Genomic DNA, 25660 nt, shown 5'->3' with positions numbered 1-25660 from the left:
TGCCTTAGCCAGATGTTTTTAATGAAACCAATGTTTGAAGTGAGCTTTTCTTCACACCTTAAAATGCTATATTCAGACAAAAAAATAATTTGAGATTATGTGGTTAAGGTTTACCAACCGTGTTAACTGGATACCAGCACTAGAAGGGGAAAGAAGAGAATGAAAAACACATCCAATGGGTTTGTAGACATAAGGCAATGCAAGACCAAGTAACAATTCAAATACATCTGTCTGGTTTCCATACATTTATATGACATGTTCTGTTGATTATCAAAAATTCTCAGGCGTTTTGATCCATGTTGTAAAATCAAAACTAACAAACTGTCTCTTTGCAAATATTACAGAAAAATATCTGGCCATGCACAGGTTAACACTATACACACATACTCAACTGCACCTGAAATGTAATTACAACATTGAACGATTAAAGTAGTCAGCCACAGTGCAAGTGGTCCAAGTGAAATGTTAACATTGGTCAATTAACTTTAATAAAACATTTTAAACATTTACAGCATTTATTTATCTCTCATAATTCTAATACCACTCAAAATTTTTAGTAAAAAAAAAACAAAAAAAAACACTATACCCCTTCAGTCTTTGTGTGAGTTCACCTCTCAGCAGCAAGGGGGGAAAGTGGGTCAATGGTTCTCAACTATCAAACATGCCTGATTCAGAAAAATAGTTGTACAGTCAATTCAATACACAACGCCCAATTTACAATAAAATAATTATAACTATATATATATACTTAAAGTACAACAGCATTGCAGTTGATCTACACTCTAGGATACTGGACAAAAAAGAATAAGCGGAATGCTACCAGCATATATGGTATCTTAAACTTGAATAAATGGAAAAAATATCCTTAAAATCTCTTTACAAGACAAACATTATCTCTGAGTGGAAGGACATTGATAAAGCAAAGTCTTACACATGAAACTGAGCTATGGACAATTAAACAGTCCACAGATCTATAGAAGATACCTCGTAGTATAGGGGGTTCATTTACCTGAATAATGAAGCCAAATGTTAGGTTCTACTCAAAGTGCATTTGCTTAAAATGAAGAAAAACTTATTTTGTTTAAAAGACGAACTGATCACAAGCCACCACAGATATTAGTAATAGGGCAAAAGGTTCAATGAGATCTGCATACTTGTATCTGCATACACAGAGGTATCGTAAAAGAAGGTCAAAGCATTTTGTGTTGCATAATTTAGCTACACAAAGTACTCTGTTTATACATTACTGGCATTTACAGTGGATAAAATAAGTATTAGTCACAACATATTTAAATATGTAAATATATCTCTGGAGGTGCTATTGATATGACATTTTCATCAAGTGTTGCTAACGACCCAAGAAATCCATACATAGAAAGAAACCAACAAAAAAATCAGTTCAGAAATTAATTAATGTGCAATAATGTAAATGACACAGGAAAAAAGACAGTTTTCCTGGAACTGTAAGCTGTTTCTCTATGTTGGCACATTGAGCAGCGTGTCCACAAGAGTGACTGACAGCGTTAAGATGTTCCTCCTGGCTCTGACTGGCTGTTTTTGACCAGTTGAGGTGCATTTCTGAAGTGGGCAGTAGGGGCACAGGGAAGAGATGGAAGAGCTCGATTTTTTCACAGATTTTCTGCTTCATATAATATCTTGAGGACTATATGCTATATAATACAGTAATATGGTATAGCATAGACTTTACAATGTCCAATGCTGAGTGTCTTTAAATTTAAGTTTTCTATAGACTCAGTTATGGATTTATTTATAGATGAACGTATTTCCATGTACATCCTCGTTTTAATTTTACAATAAGGTCATATTTAAGTTACTTACAATATCACACACACACAAATATTGGTTATACTATTAGTTAACACTCCGGATGGAGTAGCTTGTGAACAAATAAGAAATTTTACATTGGGCATCAATAAAGTATATTCTATTCTAGTGACCATTTATCAAATAAAAATGTAATTTTTTTTTATAAAAGTTACATACTACAGCATGTTAAATACATTTTACATAACTTAATTTCTAAACCTTTCTTTGGTTTCTTTTGATGTATTGATTACTTGGGTTGTTACCAACACATGGTGAAAATTAAATGTTAATACCACATTTAGTAAAAAAAAATGTATATCCTCAATACTTATTTTACTTGCTGTATTAAAAAAATGAAACTTCAAATTCATCTTTAATCTTTGAATAAGGTCAAATAAACTTGAGAATATATCAAGTAAAATTCGAGGACTTCCGATATGCATGACCCTTTTCCTCATTCTAGATAAGACTGTTGACTGTTAATCATTTACAGGATTCTTTCTGTTACGAGTTTATAAATTAAGCAACTGAATGAACTAGTGTTAGCTATTTAGCATTTCCTAACTTTCCTAAAGCTTCAATATTAGTTGTTTTTTTGAAATAGAATACCTGGCATAATGAATAGGCTGGACACTTGGTTACTCAGGGTTTCCCCCGGAAAACTTGCTAAGCCCTGTGATCAGGGCCCTGAGGCGGTCCACCGGTGGACCACCATGTTTTTGTATTAAAAGATGTTAAGTTGACAAGAAATGGGTAATTTACTGGGTAAATTATGGGTAGCACTTTATTTGACAGGGTGTGAATAAGAGTGTCATGACACTGTCATAAACATGAAGAAGTCTTCATGAATATTTATGACTGTTGTCAAAACCCCTCAGTGTTATTAATTGAGAAATAATGAGATTTAAGTATAAAACATGTATTAATGCCAAAAATGTTCTAATGTTTCAAGTAATACAAATGGCACAAATACAGTGTGACATTCACCATCCAGTGCTTGACCACACTTAGCTCAACTTAGGGATGTAACCTTAACACTTCATATCAAAGTACAATTTTCAGGGTAAATCTGATGATATATTGTCAACACTGCATGTCTGTCAAGCTCATCCAAGATTGTGTGGTGGAATGCAGACAGAGCCACCGCTGTACACATTTCCAAGAGAAGTGTTTCTGCCAGCGTGAAAACACTGAGCTTCACATAAAGCATCAGTTGTGTCATGACAAAGTTCCAATCATTTACACATGTAAAATTTTGGTCATTATAGTATCACAGGCAGATGTTCATGGCATACTAAGTTGTTGTTGACTCTTCTGAAATCGTCTCCTAATCTGGACTTTGTGATGAAACATTATCAGTTTTTAATCACAAATACTGGAATACTGGCTCAAAAAAGCCTGTATTCCAACATGTACTCCTTCAAATGGGGATGTAAATACATGCTGGTGTTGCAGTGCAATGGGCCAAACAGTTTAACACATTTTGAGACGTCTATAGGTATTGTTCATAGAAGTATGCCATGAAGAAGTATGTTTGGAGAAAGAATATTAAAACAATAATCTATCTTATCCATTAAAATATATTTTGCATGTGTGTTAGGAGCACTGAAAAACTTAGTTTTGGTTGAATTGATGATATAAAAGAATAATATGCATGAATACATACAATAGACTTTTGTTAAACGTGATCTTACTTTGACATTCCTCCCATTTGAAGATTTATCATTGCACAACTTAATCAAAAAGAATTTAAAAAAACATGTTCCATAGTGGTTCATTGTACATAAAGTATTTTTGTGAATATTCAAACTAATGTTAATGTTCACTGATTGCTTTAAAGACCCAGAGTCGTGCTATGTTGGAGTGGTAGTGACACCGTTCCACATCACAATACAGGACTTAAGAAACTACAGATGATTTATCAGTATTCAGTTGCTTAACTCTCAAGTTTAAATTGAAGAACAAAATGGTTGAAAGTATGTGATACCTTCTGATAGGGTATAAACATCTGTATTCTTTTTTTTAAAGTTTTGTTAGTTAAGTACTAAATATAACTCATGGATGATGAATCATATTCTGTATAAACTAAAAAGGAGACAGCTCAAAGTAGAATCAAGTAAATAAACATATACACATTTAAAATCATTTTAGCAATTAATTGTCATGTAACTTAAAAAAAATAACTTTTTTTTTTCTGTTTTCATTTAACACTCCAGTCCAGTTGGTGGCAGTAATGCGCTTTCATAGTCGGTCAGGCAGCCGCCATTAAACTCCAGAGCAGGGGTCCCCAAACTACGGCCCGCGGGCCGGATCCGGCCCGCCTCCTCATTTGGTCCGGCCCCCTGAACAATACCAGAGAGCATTCAGTGTTTTTTTTTCATATATGTGGATTTTCTTCAACCACCAGGGGGGCTCTTGAGCAGATATGAAACTTAGTTTCCCTCAATGGAATATATACTAGTCAGTACCAGTCACCGTTTCGCTCACGGTTTTTTTCCATTTGCATTCTGGGTAAAAATCTACAAAAATCTATCCATATATATATATATATATATATATATATATATATATATATATATATATATATATAGAGAGAGAGAGAGAGAGAGAGAGAGAGAGAGAGAGAGAGAGAGAGAGAGAGAGAGATTAGTTTTTATTTTGTATTAGTTTCTCAGCATATATTATTTTCTGTTTGCAAATGCTGCGGCTGGATTTGAGTAGCTTAAACATGGACCGGATGTGCGCTTTTATTGTGAAAGCAGCACGTAAATGGGTGTACCATAATGTCTTGAGCGACCGCGCACTTGTATATTGTGTGCTGGGCCGGCTGGAGTCAGAGCCGGCTAGCTTTACCGCGGTGAGGCGAGGTGCTTTCTTTGTTTTTTACAGAAAGCGGTCTGTCGCTTCTTGATGCCAAAACAAGTGTAGGGAGAGATTTCGTATTGTAATTTTTATTACATGTGATGTTCTGCGGAGTCCACCAGGACGAAGAGAAATTCAGTAAGTTATGATTTCACATTTAGTCAATAGTGAACACTCACATATTTGTAAGGAAAATTGAACTTCCCGTTATTTTATGTATTTTGTTATAACGCAGTACAGGAAGGCAGAGTTTGGTAAGCAGTAGAGATCGACAACATGGCGGACGGAGGACGGAGTCATGAAGCCGGTATGTATTATTACAGTCACTGCGTTGATTCCCGACTGTATAATGGTTGGTTTAGAATAATTTTAACTTATTTACTTATGTATTTTTGAGAAAGCGATATATTTGCTACAATATATTTTTTTTAATTTTACTTTTTTTCCACAGACTCCACAGAATAGGAGTCACATTTGTGTCAATCAGACTCTTCAGGAACGTCCTGATGTCCATGACGAGGACAGAGATGCAACTATTTTAGAATGTTGATGATATTTTATGCTTCAATATTGTTTATGTACATAATGTAACTATGCTATGTATTGACAATGCACAAAAATGTTTTCCAGCTGCATCCAGGACCTACTGCCAGTCATCTGGATGTAGCTAAAGAAAGAAGCAGGTAAGATTTATTACTAATCTATAGATGTCACAATTCTTTGAGTGATTAAAGCACTGTGATTTATTAAAATCCATCAAAGCAAATTATCTGCCTCAGAGTTTGTTGAACTATGTTTTACTATTTATTACCAACTGCTTTTAATTTTTTTTCTTCCAATTGTTTCCAAGTGTTTTCTCTTTTTCATTAAAGTTTTTATTTTTTGTAAGAATGCATTAATGTGTTTTTTTGTTTGTTTGTTTTAATGTCTTATGTGTCCATACTAAGCTGGAAGTTGCCAAACAATTTCACTGTAGCTCATAATGATTGTCTGTTCTGTATTAACAGCTGATGGAGGAAGGCAGAGAGTACTGGCAGCAGAGGAGGTGGCATTCTGAAATGGACAAGCTTTTATGTCTTATTTTGTGTGCAAACAGTAAAAAAAAAAATGAAATAAAGAAAAAAATAATAAACTTCTGTGCCTCTTTTATGTTCCTGATATATGAACATGTTGCATATAAGCAATATCAAATGAATATATTTTAATACATCATTTATTTTTTATGTTATTTTTTTTTAAATACAGCATTAAAAATATTAATGATTGGGGCGGGGTTTATTTATAAAGACATAAGTGCTGTTCAATGGGCACACATCAACCAACCAATCACATGTCAATGATGAACTGTGATGTCATTGTTTTTCATCCAATGACTGAGAATCCACGTGGGTCTGCTGAAGCACCTTTGCATATGCTAGGCTATTCTATGCTAAGTAGAGTCGTTGACACCTCCACTCCCCCCTCCTGGGATTCCTCAATCGACAGATTTCGACTCCCGTGAGTCGTGAGACACTGAAAATGCAAACTGTCGATTGCTGTCAATATCTGTCGCTCACAAGCTGCGTTCGTGTCAGAAATCAGTTATACTTTTATAACAAATTTATGACAGATCATTTCTTGGTTAATGTCAAGTTGTCATAAAGACATTTTGAATAATGTCAACTTTGTATTCAAAGTGTCATGATTTACCAAATGACACTTTGACAACAGTCATAAATATTCATGAAGGCTTATTCATGTTCATGACAGGTGTTATGTCATGTTTATAACAGTGTCATGACAGTCTTATTCACACTGTCAAATAAAGTGTTACCAAATTGTGTATGTTTTTGGAAGACATTGTCGACAATACTTAAAGACACAACTATAATTTTAAAAACAAAAAAATACTATAAAATAAACAAGCATTTTTTTGCATACCTGACTAAATGCTGATCATATTTAGAACCGGCCCAAGGCATGAAGGAACTCAGCAGCTGCTGAAGGCCCCCAAGATCTCCAGAGGAGTCATAAATGTTAACATTTTAGCACAAAATACAGATGTAGAATTTTAACATTTGATGGCTGAGAATGACAATGCTGTTAAATTTAATGCTTTCAGCACAGATAAATTAAAATTTATCTGTACTTTTTAAATTGTTTAACATTTAACTGAGATTTTAAGGAGCTGCTAAGTTTACTTTGAAGACATGCAAAGAACAATCTTCATAGGTAGATCATTTTGTTACCATAGCTACAATCTCATTCTATGAGTTTAATCTTGAGTTTGAGCTCTGTTTGATCACAAAAATATCTCAGCAAATTACAATTATCACTGATTGCTTTTAAACTCAACCAGTTAAACTATGCCCCTCTCCCACATTTTACTAAATCTGTTCTGCAATGCCGTTAGTGATGCAGTACCCTGCATGATGAGCTAAATCCACTGCACGCCGCACCTCTCTGCTGGATACAGAGGGTCAAATGGAGAGATTAAATTTGTCGCTCTAGTAGAGACAAAGCTGTTCTAGTTTGTGTATGTTGAGTTTATAATAAGCGCCACAGAGACTTTTTGTTTTGGTAGTCTGGCCATTATGGGACGAGTTTTTCTGATCTCTGCACAGTTGCGCACAGCACTTCTGCCTGACCGGAACAGCATTTGATATGGTGCAGTTTGATGCATTGTGTGATTGCATAAAACAAAAAACGAACAAAAAGACCATCATGCTGCATGACTGAGGAGAACGCAACAGCTCCTCCATGGCCTTTACCACTATCGCACTGCCTCACCGAGGAACACATATATAAGCTTCATCAGCGCAGCTAATATATATGTGGCCCAGCGCTGGGCCAGCATGTGTGAGATGGAAACGCACACGCCACACAAAGAATATCATTGTCACTCCACTGCACCCACATCTGAAAGTCGAACTATAGGTTATATTTATGTTGCACATTGAGCTAGTGCAAACAGAGTGGTGACTTTCAAACTTGACTCCTACCTTACTGAAGTATTCTCCAAAGAAACATGATTCCTCACAGGGGGTTGTTATAAATGCAGGTTAAGCTTCTCAGAAAAAAAACACCTGCCAAAACATCTAGTTTGAGTGAAATGCAGGGCGCGCAATCTGCAACGAGGTAAACTTGATAGATTCAGCTGCAGCAGCGCAGTAGGCCGACAGGTGCCAGTGGTGTGAATGGTGCGCATTGGCAGCTTCATGCCCTATTCAATGCATAAATCCCTTTTAGGAATGATTCTGTTCTGTTGCTGAAAAGCTCAGACCAACAAAGATACTTTGCTGAGCTGAGCAAAGCATCTTTACTATTTTTGCTTTATGTGGGGTATAAAAAAATATAAAAGCGATTATTTTTTTGTAAGAAAAACATCAATGCTTGGCCTGGTGGGGGGCAAGTAAAGCCTGTCAGCCCACCAGGCTTATAATACACTGGGGGGAAACTTGGTTGCTCTTTGTCTCAAATGTCCTTAAGAGATTTTACAGCTTTGGCCAGGTTGCTGTAGAACTCGGTCATGCTGGATGGGAAAAATGAGTCAACCACAGAGCGTGGAAGGAGGCCACCCAGGTCTGTCTGGAAGAAACTGGACACTTGAGTTTTGCTGGGCTCCCTGAAAAGTATTTCACACAAAGAAAGAGAAATTGAACAAGTAAAAAAATAAAATAAGCTACACATATGTGTGTGTGTGTGTGTCCATATTGGTAATCTCACCCTGAGATGGGGATACAAATGCAGCCACATGCATGGTTAAATCCTCTCACATAGCCAGGATGGGGAGGACAACTAGGATGACTCACATTGGTCGCTGTTGAATGTTAAATAAAAAGGATTAAAATCCACGTCAAACTGACAATTATATGGCTTTATGACCAATGCTAACAAAATATGCTTGTTTTTGCAAAATCTTGCCAACACACACACACACACAAATGGCGACCGTCGCGTGAACTATCATCATCTGAGCAAGAGTTGAGCACTTTGTGAAGAGATACAAAAAAATCAATATACAATACACATTATATACAAAAATGTAACTAATTTCAACAGAGTAAGAACAACTAAGAGTAAAAAAAACCCTAAGCAACCAAGAAGACATTAAATTACGCACCATTAGATGAAATACTGCCATCTTCATATTGCTTAACTAAAATAACATCTACAAAGTCACGTGGAGCTATGATACCCATAGCGGCTGAGGGTGTGACTGTCCGGCAGATGGAAATATCCTGCACAAAAATGGAAGACAAAGAAATGGACTCACAAACTGAATAGAACAAGATCAATGGACATGGCTGCCTTTTGTTAAGACAGGAAATGGCAGATATATTGATTTGTTGTTGCCATTATGTGCTTTGACTTAAATAGATTGGATAAATAGTCAAAGTTATTCAAGTACAAAGTCTAACTGTTGCCACATCAGTTCATCTGTTTCTTCCTGTGAATTCTGGAGTGTCTTTTCAAACCCCCAGTCTGTCGTGGCAGATTGCCACTTGTATAAAGCCAGGTTCTGCTGACGATTTCTTCCAGTTAAACAGGAGTTTTTCCTCTCCACTGTCGCTACATGATGGGATACTTTAGTACATGGGATTGATGTAAATTCAACAACACAATGCAAGCGCTACGTTCTTGTCCAGGAGGAGTGAATGCTGCAAGTCAATGACTCTTCTGGGTTTCCTTAGATAGAAACTTTTGAATTTACTTTGAATAATTTATTGAGCATACCGTGCTGTTTGATAACTAGGATCAACCGGAATTTATGTGTAATTGAATTGAATTTTTTTTTTTTTGTAAAGTGCCTCCAGATGGCATCTATTGTTAATTGGTGCTATATAAATAAAACTGAATCAAACTGCCTATTTAAGCAATCATTTAATTGCCATTAAGTGAGATTTTCCTCTCCACTGTCGCAACATGCATGCTCTGTATAAGGGATTGCTGTAAAGTCAACCACACAATGTTAGCTATATTTTGCTGTCGGTTCACACTCATCTAGGAAGAGCAGTTGCTGTAAGTGAATGGGTCTACATGGAAACCTGAGTAATTGATTTTACTATACAGTTTGAAAACATAAGTTAGAGTGTGCATGATTAAATTGAAATCATTTCTTTTATAAAGTGCTATATTTGTCGCAAACTGTTGCTACGTAAATAAATTGAATTGGCTTCTGTTTAAAATGAAAAGAATGTTACAAACACATGCTTCCCTAAAAGTCAAATGACTATAAAAATTAGAGACTGAGTGAGAAAGAACACACACCTCCTTGATCTGTTCAAGAAGCTCAAACTTTTTGACGTTGCTGTCCCACTTGACTCGGAGCCCATTGGGATCTGGTTTGAGACATTCCCATACGTTCTCAGGGGTGCCGCTGACAATGCCCTCTCCCTTGTAACTGCCAAGTCAGTCAGTTGAATAGCAACACAGTCAGAGGAGAAGGCTACTAAACATGACAGCAGTATATTACAGTCCATATGTAGAGAGAAAAACACAGTTAACATACATACATATATACACATGCATACATATTTATATATACACACACTAGGGGTTGTACCAACTACTCGACTAGTCGATTCCTTACTCTGCAATGACTTTTCCCGGGGCCAGTCAACTAGTCATAATCACTTGACAAAACTGATTTTTCAAAGGAAATGAAAGATAAACTAGGCGAGTTCCTCAGATAGTTCAAGTTGTATAAAAACGTAAATAATTTTCCAGAGAGAAACTGAAAATTACAGCAAAGACTACCTGAGTAATGTGCAACAATGCTGCATGATGTCAGGCTTTTTTATCCATCCAACTGATCAGTGTCACCATGGGTATCGAAGCTTCTAACCTGGCAGCTTTACGCTCTTCTAAAAATACTGTTTAACAACATCTGGAAACAAAGTTCAGTCTTCAATCTGAGAATCTGATAGAGGCCATCTCTGCCACCATCTGCATGTCGGTTCATCCCACAAAGTCAGAGAGCTGCTGCTGAGTCAGCAGAGCGTCCTGCTGCGCATCGGGGCAGAGGAGCAGCAGGTGGCAGTGCTGAATTCAACTATAGCCAAATGGGATCCGTTCATAATAAGTTTGGTTTGTGATGTTCCAAAAGCACCATTATGGTCAGTGTAATAATTTCACTGCTAAATGTCCAGATATCCAGCGATCATCAGTATCAGCTGGTGTTTAAAAATAAAAATAAATTATATATATATATATATATATATATATATATATATATATATATATATATATATATATATATATATATATATATGTGTCAGACCCACTTTGTGCAACTTTTCTCCGGACTTTTCTCAGCTGCTCACGAAGAAGTCCGGGATAATGTTCTGTTTCTTGTTCTTTTAATTCTGCATAACAGACTTGGTACAAGCGGGGCTTTTCTAATCAATATTAGCTGTGAATATAGCTGATAAAGCCTCTAAGTTATTTTGAAGCGTCTTGCGCCTTCCGCCAATGTGATGTCACCGCAACTAGTAAACGTCAACTTGACTTTTATCATGTTGTAGATTACAACATGATACTCGAACTTGTAATCGACCTTAATATGAAGTCGTTCAACTCCTAATATATACATACACACACATATTTTATGTTTTAGGATTCAACACCAAAAAACACTGAAATATTTCTCATACAAAGAACAGGGGCCTCATGCATAAAGCGGCGTGCGCACAAAAAATGTGCGGCGCCATATTTTACGCACAAGTCGGCATGTATAAAAATTTACTTTGCGTCAAAGTTTGTGTAAATATACGCACTTTTTCCCTGACGTGAAAATCTGCAGCAGTCATGCAATTTTTTTTCTGTGAACTATATCAAACTACAAAGCGTCAAAACTCACCTAAATACACTGAAGTCTGACTACATTCAGTTATTTAGACCAAGAAGTTTCAAACCCGATGTTTTTTCATGATTTTAACATTTTATTGTTTCAATATTAACAGTGAATCTGAACATTTATCCTCAGACAATAACATAACACACACAAAATAAAGACAATAAAATTAAAAGGATGTGAAAACCTCACTCCAACGTAAATAGTACTTTTCCTCAGTTTTTGTCTCATAAAGATGTAACGCATTGGTCTGTGCGCTGAAGTGTATGGAATGCATCCATGAGGTCATTTCATTCTCACTAAAAGAAGAAAACAGGGTTGGATCAGCAGATTAACTCCAAACAGGTTTGATTATTTTTAAGGTGATCAAGGTATGTAAATAATGGAAAAGTAGCTGCGCGAAGGTGAGCTGTGTAATTGTGGAGCTTTGGCTGTGATGGAGAACATCGTCAATGGAAGGATTCAGAGGGAGCGACTGATCAGAGATCATATAGATCTGCTGAGAAATGTTGATGGTTTATTAATGTTTAGATTAATCCAGACTGATCATCCTGGATCACTGAGCAAAACTTTAAGAAGGAGCCGTGCGGTACCGGTACCAGTCCAGCTGCACCAATCCTCAAATCTACTCTTCTTCCTCGTCCCTAAGCTATAATGACGTAGATAAGTTGATAGATGATTTTCAGTGCAAACTTTCAGATATCATTGATTTTATTGCCCCCGTTAAAGTGAAGGTTGTGTCTGGTAGGAAGAAATCTCCATGGAGAAATGCACAAACTGTTCAATCTGCTATACAACTCTGCCGTAGGGCCGAACGGAAATGGCGTAAAGCTCAACTTCACATTTATTATGACATCTATAAAGAAAGACTACGTAATTATCACACAACACTAAAGCATGCAAGAGAGGCTTTCTTTGCAGATGTCATAAACAAAAACATTAACAATGCTCGAGCTCTATTTGCTACTGTTGACAGGCTGACAAACCCTCCTATGACGTTACCACCTGAATTTCAATCTAATGCCGCCTGCAACAAGTTTTCCAGTTTCTTTTCAGAGAAAATTCAAAAGATCAGAGGATTAATCTGCACATCCACTCCAAAGCCAGTACCAATGCTGTGCCCAAACAAAACAAATACAGGAAAAATGACCCAATTTCAACTACTTCATTATAAAACCCAAGAAGAAATTATAAGTCAATTAAGCTCCAGTTCCTGCTGTCTGGATGTCCTACCCGCACATTTCTTTAAGAAAATCCTGCCTGTCGTTGCTAATGATCTGATCCAAATAGTAACTCATCGCTCTCTTCAGGTGTTTTCCCCCAGGCTTTGAAAACAGCAGTTATCAAACCACTGATAAAAAAGAACAATCTAGAAAAATCACTACTGCAGAATTACAGGCCAACCTCTGACCTCCCATTCATCAGCAAAGTTATTGAAAAAGCAGTTTAAACAATTAAATAACTTCCTAACAATAATGAATCACTTTGACTCCTTCCAGTCTGGTTTTTGTGCTCATCACAGCACGGAGACGGCCCTTGTAAAAGTGTTCAATGATATCCATGTAAATACAGACTGTGGGAGAACCACAGTGCAGCTTTCGATACTGTTAACCACGATATTTTACTGAATTGACTGCAGAGTTGGGTCGGACTCTCTGGTCCATCCAGTGCTCAACTGGTTTGAATCTTACATAAAGAACAGGGATTTCTTTGTTTTAATTGGAAACTTCTCATCAGAGAGGTCAGAAGTCACATGTGGGGTACCCCAAGGTTCAATCCTAGGACCCCTCCTGTTCAATATTTATATGCTCCCACTGGCTCAGGTTATAACAGGAAATAAGATTAGCTACCATAACTACGTGGATGATACACAGCTCTACATTACGATGTCACCAGGTGACTCTGAACCCATCCAATCACTGAATAGATGCTTAGAACAGATAAATGTGTGGATGTGCCAAAACTTTCTCTAGCTGAACAGAAACAAAACTGAAGTCATTATCTTTGGACCTAAAGAGGAGCGAACTAGAATCAATGCACAGCTTCAGTTATTACAACTGAAAACCAGCGATCAGCCCGAAACCTGGGAGTGGTGATGGACTCTGACCTGAACCTTCAGAGCCACATTAAGACAGTCACAAAGTCGGCCTTCTATCACCTGAAGAACATCTCCAGGATTAGAGGACTGATGTCTCAGCGCGATATAGAGAAACTCATCCATGCATTTATCTTTAACCTCATTGATTACTGCAGCAGCGTCTTCACAGGTCTGACTAACAAATCAATCAAACAGCTGCAGCTGACCCAGAATGCTGCCACTGCAAAAAGTGAAATCTTAGTAAGATTAAATATCTTAAATTAAGTAGATTTTTCTTGTTTTCTTTCTGACAAGATAATTTTTCTCACCAAGAGGGGTTTATGCTAGAATATTTTTCTTATTTTAAGTGTTTTTGTACTTAATTATCTCAGTAAGATATAAAATCTTGATATTAAGAAAATATTACTTATTATGAGTAAATATGTGCTAGAATCTAGAATATCAATATTTACCAATCAAACTTCAAGTCTAGAACTTATTTTATACAAGTAAAATTTTCTTATTTCAAGCACAAAACGAGAAATCACTTGCTTAATGAAATGTCTCCGGATAATTAAAACAGACTATGTCCAAATGGAATCATTTGTGCTATTGTCAATGAAAAATAAAAAAGAAACATGAACTTGTACTCTTGTATAAGTTGGCAGAGTGTACTGGAAATTATTTAAACGGTTGTCATGTAACACAACAATTTCAGAGACCATATCAGTTTATATATCAAGATAATTCTTGGCATGTTTCCATCTGCTATGGACCTTCTTAATCTGATCTTCTTGATGCAAGATGTGGGACCTCTTACTGACATGTCATGAAATTTCTATTGATGTGTGATTTGAAATGTCTGGTATTCCACACAATGAGATTAGAATCAACAACGTTGATTAGCTCATTGTGATGATAAATATTTTAATTTTTGGTTTATATTTCAAATTCTCACTTTATAAGTTACTAATATTAGTTTGAACAATATTTTATTCATCATGTTTGTCACCCTTTTTATGACATCATACAATCCAAATGGGAAAGCGCCCAAAATGTCAGTAGTAATGTTCGATACAACAGATTTTCTTTCCAATCCAATACCGAGTAAAATTTAAGCTGGTATTGGCAATACAGATCCCATACTTTCTGCAAAGACAGTTAATTTGTTTCTTAATTAAATTAAAAAAAGTAATCCATATCTTGGCTTTATAAAAAGAACACAATGTACTCTCATGCACTCATTTTAAACTCAGAAGTACATTGAGACAACAATCTTGTTTACTATAAGCTATTTTAATTCAGCAGAAATATACAAAATATGTGAAAATGGTGTTGCAAATTAAAAAACAAAGACAATTAGTAGAGTAATAACCCTACTAAATATATCTTTGCTTAATTATTAAAACTACTATAAAATGACAGCTGAAATAGCTCCATGTCACTTTTATAATCTGTCAACATGTTCATTTCTGAGTGAGCATCAGCAGCACGCTGCGCTTGGGCATTGCGTCCTTACACATTACACACTCACCAGGCGGAAGAAAAAGTAGTTCCAATTAACAACGTTTCATTTAGGCAAGATCTCAATAATTTAGTTACTTTCTAACGTGCTCTTGTTAATCTACATTATCTCAAATTACTAAAGTGTGGAAAGTATTGATCCTTGGATCTGACAATAGATTTTAAAGAATTAAGTTCTGGTATCGGAAGAATCGATATTTCAGTATCAATCCGCACATCACTAACGGCAACGCCAGAGATCATTTAACTGCCCTGATTAACGGTTAATTCAGTTGTAACAGCCTAACTAAGCTATTATCTACAGTACTTTTATAAGATTTTCTTTTGACAAATTCTCTAATCTCGATTGGACATGAATGAAGATGGAGGACATTTTTACGTGTATAGACCCTAGAGCTGCTGTACTGAGAGGTAAGTTTAAAGCTGTCTATCTTTCTAAGATAAGCTAATTGTGAAGCTAGTTAGCATGTCGTGATATGCCAATTTTCACCCGCGGGTTAAAGAGCCTCTCTTGTGAATATGAGCTTTGAACAGTGATTAACCACAATAGCTGTGGCTTAAAAATAATATCGACACGAGGTTTTGGTAGCTTCCGTTTTTTAACATAGCTAAGGTGGCTTCTCATTCGTAGCTTCTGATGCGGGAAATGGTTAAAGGGAAATTCCGCCTAGTATTTCACTACCTTTTAGGGTGTTTGATGTGCTGTAATTTAAAAACTTAAATGCAATGAGTCTAAAAGCCTAGGTTAGATATTCTACACTGTTACCAGGATATTCTAAACACTATTTTTGATTGGTGAATTTAAGTAGTCCTATTTTGATTCAATTAAAATGACTGTCTTGCTGTCTTGAATTCATGTAATATTGTAATTGAGCACATTAACTAAAATAAGACTTGTTTTATTTTTCAAGTAAACCAAACTGTTGCCATGGTGAAGCCTATGCCAGACACCTCCAATCATGTATTGCACCATCTACAAGAAACTTTGGGAATTGCAAGTGATGGTGTCCTTCACATTCTTGAGGTAAGAAACTTATGATACTTATTCATCATTACACTGATTACTCCCTAAAACGTGGTTTGTTTTGTGATTGTTTTTCTGTCTGTGCTCCAATTAGCAGATGACCCAACAACTTCAATCAAACAAAACCACTTTTCAGCTCTGTGGTGATCGTGAAACCAACTTTCTACTGGCCATTGGAACCATGCCTGCCCTGATCTTCTGAAAGGAGGACATCATAGCTACTACACCTTTCAGCATGCATGTGTGTGGCCACTCCTCTCTGTGCTGCTGACAGATATCTTGAGAACACTGTCCATAACTGAGACAAGACTTCCACACATAAAAGGCTATGGCTGATTGGAAGATGTTCATTGTGGAGTAAGCTCCTATTGATGACATCTAATCCCAAGTTTATTTTTGCTTTGGACAATTTGGTTTGCTTGACTCTTAGGGCATCTTATGAGTGCGACAGATGTGTCAGATCTTCATTGTTCTGTCATTTTACGGGATTGTTTCAGAATCAGATGCCCATCCAGACTTTAAATTCTGACCAGTAGTCATGTTTTACTATGTTTATGTGAAACTTAAACGTAATAAAGATGTTAAAAGTAATTGAACTTATGTCTTCATTTCAGGAAGCCAATAACATCTCTTATTCCAGTATAGATAGGATCAATTTTTGGTTTTTTGCCTTAGCATAAGAACCTTGAGTAAAGCAATGACAAAATATATATTTTAATCCTATGCAACAATAAAAGTAAACTAGTTTTAAGCATATATATGCTGATTTTAAGAAATTCAATGTCAAGTAATATTTTCTTTACTTGAAATTATTTTTCTTAAAATAAGATAATGTATCTTACTTGTTTAAGTAAAATTGGCTTGTTTTAAGTACAAATACACTAATTTTAAGATAAATAAATCTCATATATTCTATTTGTATTAGTAAAATTTTCTTATTTTATGAAAAATGTTCTGTGTATTAAGAAAATAAATCTCATATACTCTATTTGTATTAGTAAAATTGACTTGTTTTAAGTACAAATACACTAATTTTAAGATATTTGTAGGTTTATCTTGGTTAGATATTTTTTCTTGTTTTAGAAAATCTTGACAAGATAAATTTTCTTGTTCTGTTGGCAGATAATTTTTCTTATTTTAAGAAAATTAGACCCTGTTTTTGTACTTTTTTTTCTTGTTTTTGAAAGGGGACTTTTTGCAGTGTGCTGCTCGTGTTCTCACTAAAACCAGGAAGATGGAGCACATAACACCAGTGTTAAAGTCCCTACACTGGCTCCCTGTAGCTCAAAGAATAGACTTTAAAATACTGTTGTTAGTTTATAAATCACTGAACGGTTTAGCACCACAATACATTAAAGATCTGTTATTGCTGTACCAACCGTCTAGACCCCTTAGATCTTCTGGTTCTGGTTCTGCTCTGCATCCCCAGAACCAGAACAAAACGAGGAGAAGCAGCATTCAGTTTCTAAGCACCACAGATTTGGAACAAACTTCCAGAAAACTGTAAAACAGCTGAAACACTGAGAGCCTTTAAATCTCAACTTAAAACCCACCTGTTTAGAGTTGCTTATGGCTAAATTAGGGTTAGAGTGTGGGTTTTGATGTCTTCGATGTTTTTAATGTTTTTATCTATTTATTAATTTCTTTTTATTTCCTTTTCTCACTGTTTACGTTTTAATGATGTAAAGCCCCCCGGAAAATGTCCCAGTTAAAAGATGTTTATCTAAAGTCCTACGGGGTTTAGAGTCCCAGTTGACGGTGTTTCAACTAAAAACCTAGAGGTTGGAGTCCTTGTCAAACCGTGTTTTTGACTAAAGTCCCAGAGGGTTAGAGTCCCAGTTAAACGACATTTAACTGAAGTCCTAAAAGGGGTTTTAAAGCTTTTATCTTTTTTAATCTTTTTCAAAATGTCTTTCTCTTTCTCACTGTTTATTCAATGTCACATACTGTTTTTATTTTAATTATGTGAAGCAATTTTTGAAATGCCTTGCTGCTGAAATGTGCTATACAAATAAAATTTGATTGATGATCCTACAGTCGAGCCGCCCGCTTTATGAATGTGCCTTATGGAGAGAAAGCATCTCTATTCTGTAAATGTACAACTTATAAATATGATTTCTCTATTTAGAATAAACGCCCACTTTCCCCACTCAATGTTCTCTCCGACTCTCTGTCTTTAAATCCAGGCTGGACGCTCTGCTGTTCAAACAGGCATTTGCACGATCTCTTTATTTTCTTTTTTTTATTTGGATTTTCTCTCTTTAAAATTTATTGTTTTTATTTTTGTGAGCCTTATGAGCCCTGAAAGCACCTTTTAATAAAATATATAATAATTATCATTATAAATACTTATACTGCTACAAACAAAGACATTGCCATGGTTACTGCTTGGTAGCAGATTTCCAGGTATTTATACTAATTTACATGTATTTATGGGTGGCGACAGGGCGGTCCAGCAGCTGTTCTCTATTTCCCACAAATTGGGATTCATAAAGGAAAAATGCGCGATCACGGCTTAATACTGTAACGATTCTTTGTTTTAGTTCTGCTGGGGTCCATATGGTTATGTGTATTTGTTATAAGTTGCATTGTGATCTTTATTGTTATGTGTAGAGTTTTATGGGCTTCCCCTGTCTCACTCTGCTGACTCCCACTCACATGTGATGGACCTGTCATGTGGGCAGGGGATCAGGGAGCGTCAGGACCAGGACTGGAAGAGGAGGGAGTTCAGTGTGTTAGCAGTGAAGTTATTCAGTTGAGTGTAACGGTTTGTTAGAGGCGTGAGCTGCAGCTTCAGGAATGGCAGCTCGTACTTATTCTAATAAACTCTGTTGGCGGGACTACATCTGCGGTGTGTTGGACCTCATTACAATACATCTAAATATTTTTGTGCGCCGCACTTTTCAAAAAATTTTCCATATGCTAAGTTTTAGTGTGAAAACTTCGCAGTCTTTTATGCATGAGGCCCCAGGACATTCAGCCTGTTGCGGTAAGTATGAAACAGTAAGTGGCATTGTCAGTAGCTTGGCGACACAGAGAGAGAGAAAGAAATGGTTTTCAGTTGTACTTAAATGGTTTTTCCCTTTGCTGTGGAGCACAGCACTAAATTAATAATACCTACAATTCCAAGTTTTATTGAATTAACGGAATTATTCTACTACGGCAGCGCAGCTATGAATGACATGCACTGGATTTGTGGGCTCCACCGTTACAACATGCAGGGGATCTATATTTATAAATCTGATTATGATTAAGTCAGTGCCTCACCAGCTATGAACCTCAACAGATAGCTGAGGTTCATAGCTATGCTGAACCTATAGCATAGCTATGTTAGACAGACAGGTACCCATGTTAATTTAACCACAAACTCTGATTCTAAGGTTTGTTCATGTAAACATGTGATGGACAAGCAATAAATTGAACTCACATGAAAATATTTGGGAGAATGTTATATCACAATAAAAAACTCATTTTCATTACAAGAAGCATGCCAAATGTTGCCTAGGAACACGTTTCAGAAACCTGATTAAGGACTCTAAAAACAGAGAAAAATAAAAAGAGTGCTTACACATTCCCAGGGAACTCAGACGAGGGACGCCAAGAAACAACCACATCATTCTAGAGAAGGAAAAAAAAATACACACACTGGGAATAAATTCTAAGTAAAAGGTCTTACTATCAATAACTATTACAGGTCAATATAATAAAGTTAATGATTTTTACGCAAAATCAACAAGTCGGGCATCACCTAATTATTGGGAATTAATAGCCAAATAGCTCACAGTTCTCAAAGCAAGACTTTCTCTTGTGGTGTCCTCTCTCACTAGACAGTGTGTGGATGGCCTGATAGGCAGATTTACACATGCCAGGTTTTCTCCATCTCATGATGGATTTAACTGAATTCCAGGAGATGTTGGGACCTAAGGATATGGTTTGTGTATCCATGACTTAAAAAACCTTTTTACTAGTTAGTTGGAGTGTTTGTTAGTCATCACACTGTAATGATAGCCAGGAATACTGATGAACCAGTCAATGGACCTTCCAGATACAGGTGCCTTTATACTGCAGTGACTTGAGCCACTCTCACTGCACTCAGGTGATATCCATTCCACTCGTGACACTGTTAGCATTTGGATGGCACTCTGTTGATCTAGCTAGGTCACTTTAAATTTTAAGAATATTAAATAGAGAGATCATATTCTTCTTAGTTTAGCTTCCCTTCATTAGAATTTAAGATTCTCCTTATCACATATAAAGCTCTTAATAGTAAAGTTCCATCATACATCAGAAGTCTGATTGTTCCACATGCTCCCAACAGAGCACTACACTCTCAGACTGCAGGTTTACCGTTTCTAGAATTTCTGAAAGATCTTTTAGTTTTCAGGCTCCTTTCCTGTGGAAGCATCTCCCAGTTTTAGTCAGTGAGGCAGACATCCTGTCTACTTTTCTGACTAGGGTTAAAACTTTTTTTTCTGTAGTTATGCTGCCATAGGCTGAGACTACTGGAGGATAAGCTGAACACTTTTTCTCACTTTCTTATACTACTCTCCAATTTGCATTATTTGAGGTTATTTCAAATGTTGGCTTTTAGTTTGCTCTCATTTACCTTTTTCTGTAGAAGCTACATCTAGTCTGGCATTTTGATTGGCTCTGGTACCTCCCTGGAGAGGGGCATCGACTGAGATAATGCTGCTATGAACGAACCGTTGTCTCTCTTCTGCTATTAACATCTCACTTTTAAAAACAATCCTACTTCAGTTCATCTGTTTCTTTTTATGCATTCCACTCTGTCTTCACAAACCCCCAGTCGGTCATGGCAGACAGCTACTTGTACTTAGCTAGGTTCTGGTTCTGCTGGGGTTTTTTTCCTCTCCTCTGTCTCTACATGCATGCTGAGTATGAGGGACTGCTGTAAAGTCAACAACATGCTAGCAATTTTTTGCTATCACTCCACACTTGTCTAGGATGATGTAAATCAATTAATTGGTGCAATCTGTGGGGTCTAGATAGACTTGAACAACTGAGTTTACTATACTGTTTGAAAACTAAGATCAATTAGAATAGATGTATTATTTTTTGTGCAAAAAGTCTACATTTTGTTAATTAGCATGTTTTAGATGTGCTTTTATTCCAGAACAGCTGATTCAAATGATTGCATGACCTCTTCTGCAGCCATCAAGTATTGCAGAAGAATTTTAATCACCCACAGATTCAATCCAGGTGTGTAGCAGAATGAAAACACCTAAAACACGTAGGGCAGGACTGGAATTGAGAAGCAGTGTTAGAGGAACATGGATGGTCCCTTCCTAGGACTCTGAAAGACGAAAATTGCAAATTCTCTGGGAGTGGAAAAACTAAAGTAACTGGCCATGGGTAAACAGGTCTTTGACAGCCTCTGGGAGCCACACATGACTATTATAGGGACTGAAGGCAGGGATTATTAATGGGGGAATAGGTGTCTTGACTTCAGAGCTTCTTTTTATCTATTGTCTTTTTATATTCGTTGTCTTACTCTGAAAGGTTTTGTTTATTTCTGGATTTTAAAATGATTTAAGCAGGTTTGAGTTGTGGGCTGCTGAAGTAGAGCTGGTGGAAAAGGGGCAATAAAAAGCAGGGCCAGCCTCGAAAAAAAGCGAGCCGAGTAGAGCCGAGCCGGTGGAAAAGAGCAGGGCTGTCAATTAGAGATGTGCCGATCAGGTTTTTTCCTCCCGATCACATAATTATTTTTTTAAAAAAATTTTTTTTTTATCATAAATATTACCGGTTACATTATGTGGAAAAAGGAACCATGAATTCACATTAAAAACTTGTTTTTAATAACTTTGTCCAAGAAAAAAACTAAACAAAACAGGCATTGTGCAAATTGTACTGGTATTGATATACTATCTTTAACAGACTGAAAACACATGAAGGCTCTGAAGAGGCTAAATAACGCAAAGAGTCAAAATAAAACCTCTCAACATTGCCAAAAGATCCAAGTATAAAACTTAACATCCAAAGGCAAAAACAGGTTCCATTACAATAAACAATCCAGAGTTACTGAATGAAAACTTCCTGTTAGCATGGCGGCTAGCTGGTTACTGCTAGCTCTGATTGGCTGTTTCTGACTGAGCGGAGTAATTATGCAGATCAGGGAGGAGATGGATTATTTTTTCAGAGATTATCTGTCTCATGTTAGGACAGCGAAAGTTTTAATACGTATGTAAAATGTATTTTTTTAGGTTAGATGCTGCAGCTCCAAGCAGAGGTTCGGTGTGAAAGTCACTACCAGGTGGAGCAGAAGCGGCGCTCCGTCTGTCAGATATTACTACCTGTAGCGTAGCAGCGGTTCAACAGGAGAGCAGAACCAGCGTCTGACATCGCAGCTCGAAGACTTCAATAATTTTCAGAGTGTTTGTAGCTGTGCGCTGCTTTACCTGCTATCTGATCCTCCGTATGTCTTTTTTACTGCAGTGAGCCTCGATGTAGCCAAACTCCGTCAAGTATCTCATTGTTTTTATGTCGTATTAGCTTCGTTGTGTTGATGCATTTTGACCTACTTCAATTTTCCGCCACAACACACAAACTTCCCCTTTCACTCAGTGCGTTATAGTTCCACATCGATTAGGATTTGTTGCTGCGCGTTTGCGCAGAGTGAAGGAAAGAGGAGACCAGCTGCACAGGCAGGCTGGGAAATGAGATGATCGGTATCGGCAACAAGAGCCAATGATCGCCGATCACCGATCATGCACTTTTTCACGAAAATCGGCCCGATTATGATCGGTGACCGATCGATCGGCACACCTCTACCTCTACTGTCAATACATAGAATAAACTTTTCAGAGCTATTAATGTCACAACGACCTACAGTTCGATGGTGGAAGAACTCATGTCTAGAAAGCTCAGTTATCAAAAAAATTCCACTAAAACTAAGCTTTGTGTTTGGCAACAACATAAAAGAGAAACATCCATACATTATCTTACCCCAATTACTTAGGATTATCACTTATCCTGCCTTCTGAAACGGGGCCTGTTCATCTGCATTGTTGGTTCTGGTGTCTCTCATTTTGAAATCATCACTTTCACTATCTAAAATGAGTGACAAAAAATCTTGAACTTTTTCACAATTTCTAAGTTTTTTAGAGTTACTTGTGTTTCTACATTTGTTTATATAGCCAATAATTTACCATCATTTGTTCTATCCATTATTCCTCTTTGTTGTTTCTGGGCATCAAATACCAAACTAAATTTCTTGTTCGTATAGCAGTTGATATGGCAATAAAAGCATTTCCGATAAATGTCAAAGGGGAAGGTTAATTGAAGATTTAAGTTATATAGCTTTTGACTTTGAAGGAAAATTATCAATAGAAATTAAAATATTAGCAGCCTGATAAGTTGAAAAAAGGCAGTGCTACACTTGACGCAGTTAAAGGTTATCCTTGTGGGCTTTCAAAAAGCTTGATGCACTGGCAAACCCACAAGTTGCACTTTGTACAAGTTGTTGTGGAAGAGCACACATTCACATATCAAAGGTTGGACATTGGAACACTCTTACCCTAGTAAAGCTGTCTCTGTGGAACAGTCTGTTTTTGACGACCTTTACTACGTCTGTTTTTGCTGTCAGATGCTTTGGCAGCTGTCTAATAACACTGATGACAGCCTATTTACATGTGCTGGTTTCTGTCAAATGATAAGATTTATGAGAAACACACCAATGAAGATGTCAGGTTTTCTCTAAGGTCCCTGGTACTACTATTCTGTTCTTGATTTAATACAGCACGGTGGTCTTCCACAATGGGTTGCACAAAATAGAACATGAGGGTACAAGCACTGTCATTTTTCTAAATATTGTATTAGCTACTCAAGTAAATGATATAAACATTGTAAATAAAAAAAAACAATCACTGTTTCATAGAGGTATACTGTTTTAAATTTAAAGAAGGTACAGAGTGTTTTTTCCCTTTTTATGGACCAAAGAAAATTTATACTCGAAATGCACATCCAGGACTATATTAATGGTGGTGTTAAAATACAGAAAAAGAGTTTTTGCAGAATTCAACTTGCTTGCTGATCTGCTGTTGATTTTGCATCAATAATGTGCATATCCACTTCTGCTTGTTGTAGATTCCATCTTTTCCTCTATCTCTTTTAACCGCTTACACACACTGTGGCTTACATAACCATGTTTATGTGTGACTGTCGGCAGTCATGTAGACAGACTGAAACTGATTAGACTTAAGGGAGGGTACAGATTGCAGAGAAGAATAAAAAGCTAAACTTGCACTACAGTCTTTGCCTCACCTGGTTCCATCCATAAGGTGAGCCGAGTGTGGCCCAGCGCTGGACAGTGAATGTAACTCTGTATCTGTTCCATTTATATGACATGTATGGCTTGTAACATTTGATCATTTTTTTGGCATTAAAGCCTGTTTTTATATAACCAAATCTCATTATTTCTCAAGGTAATTTACACTGACGGGTTCTGGTCGAATCCTGAAACTGGTTAACGAACCTGGTGGAGCACAGAGACAAAAACGAATGAACTCCAACATGCTCCACATGATTACCACATCCACCACTAGTCACTTGGTTTGTGTGTTAATGCTAAACATTTTTGTGACAGCAGGCCTACTGATAATAAATCATGTACATTTTTAAGCATCAGTATCCAGTAATATATTAAAAAAATTAAAAAAAACGTGTCTTAACAATTACCATAACTACAACAATTACCTGAGCAGCCTATTCTAAATTAATTTAGGCCCTTTTTTGGCATTTATGTTGTATTATTGGTTGGGTGCAAGCCCCGCGTGTGGTGATGGCTAAATGTGGCCGGTTTAATGAACCAGGACAGAACCACAAGTTGTTTGAAGGGCTTGTAACCCACACAACCAAACTGACTGAAAGTACATGAGATGGATAATGAATACAACCGTATTCATTACGATTTCATTGTTACTTTTCATAACAATGAAAAGTAACAATGAAAACAACAAATATTTAACTAAAAAGGTCGACTTAATGCTCGATAATTCAAAAGTTTTTAAAGTTAGTATGGGTGACCATTTAATGTCGTACTTGTTCTTGAGGATGACATCTGAAAGCTACTCTGAGATGGAATAGGATTCACCAGACACAAATATTATACATATGACACCAAGACTTTACCGATTTTCTGCAGACCTTCCACCCAGATTCGTCTCTCCTGTAGCTCAGCAAGCAGTCTGCTACCACTTTAGCTTTGTGTTCATAATCCATGACCGTTGTCGGAAAATCGAGCTTATCCTGGACACAAAGGCTTTAGAAGCAGCTCAGTTGTCGACGCAAAGCTGTCTCTTCTTAGTTTGGAAGAAGGAAATCTACCGGAGACATGTCAACGCTGAACTGTGTAAGGAAAAGCCGGCTTCTGCTTACGCTAACAGCTACTACCACGCTAACATTAGCCCAAATGAATGAAAGGTAGCAGCAACAGCAACGAAGCTGAAGTTAGATTCCGATTCCAGCTTCCGATTCGGGCAATGGCTAAAGGGCG

General features: G+C 36.7%; 1 protein-coding gene and 1 long non-coding RNA gene across 3 annotated transcripts; one reads left to right on the top strand and one right to left on the bottom strand.

The window, feature by feature from the left end:
- Positions 1 to 25581, bottom strand: stard5 (StAR related lipid transfer domain containing 5). The gene is made up of 6 exons (XM_014972635.2): positions 25297 to 25581; positions 19718 to 19767; positions 9940 to 10072; positions 8792 to 8909; positions 8395 to 8488; positions 1 to 8293 (listed from the first exon to the last, which is right to left on the bottom strand). The coding sequence occupies exons 1-6, from the start codon at positions 25384 to 25386 to the stop codon at positions 8143 to 8145; spliced, it is 636 nt and encodes a 211-aa protein (XP_014828121.1). The 5' UTR covers positions 25387 to 25581; the 3' UTR covers positions 1 to 8142.
- On the top strand, positions 15918 to 16740 carry LOC106910803 (uncharacterized). Of its 2 annotated transcripts, none has more exons than XR_001416444.2 (2): positions 15918 to 16149; positions 16244 to 16740. It is a non-coding gene; the product is annotated as an uncharacterized LOC106910803 (long non-coding RNA). The 2 variants fall into 2 exon arrangements; XR_015762444.1 differs by having other exon boundaries at positions 16077 to 16149; positions 16247 to 16740.
- Positions 25582 to 25660: the final 79 nt, after the last annotated feature.

Source organism: Poecilia mexicana, unplaced genomic scaffold, assembly GCF_051168715.1.
Source record: "Poecilia mexicana isolate PSO_F unplaced genomic scaffold, ASM5116871v1 scaffold_3, whole genome shotgun sequence".
NCBI lineage: Eukaryota > Metazoa > Chordata > Actinopteri > Cyprinodontiformes > Poeciliidae > Poecilia > Poecilia mexicana.
Note: the sequence above shows the minus strand (reverse complement) of the source record. Positions and strands in the feature narration are given on the sequence as shown.

Bases quoted from the DNA above. Each gene is read 5' to 3' on its own strand.
- stard5 (XM_014972635.2), bottom strand. From the start codon at position 25,386: ATGGATTATGAACACAAAGCTAAAGTGGTAGCAGACTGCTTGCTGAGC. The intron at 19,768-25,296 runs GTAAAGTCTTGG...TTCCTTCTCTAG, and splicing joins GGAAGGTCTGCAGAAAATCG to AATGATGTGGTTGTTTCTTG. The intron at 8,294-8,394 runs GTGAGATTACCA...AATACTTTTCAG, and splicing joins ATTTGTATCCCCATCTCAGG to GGAGCCCAGCAAAACTCAAG.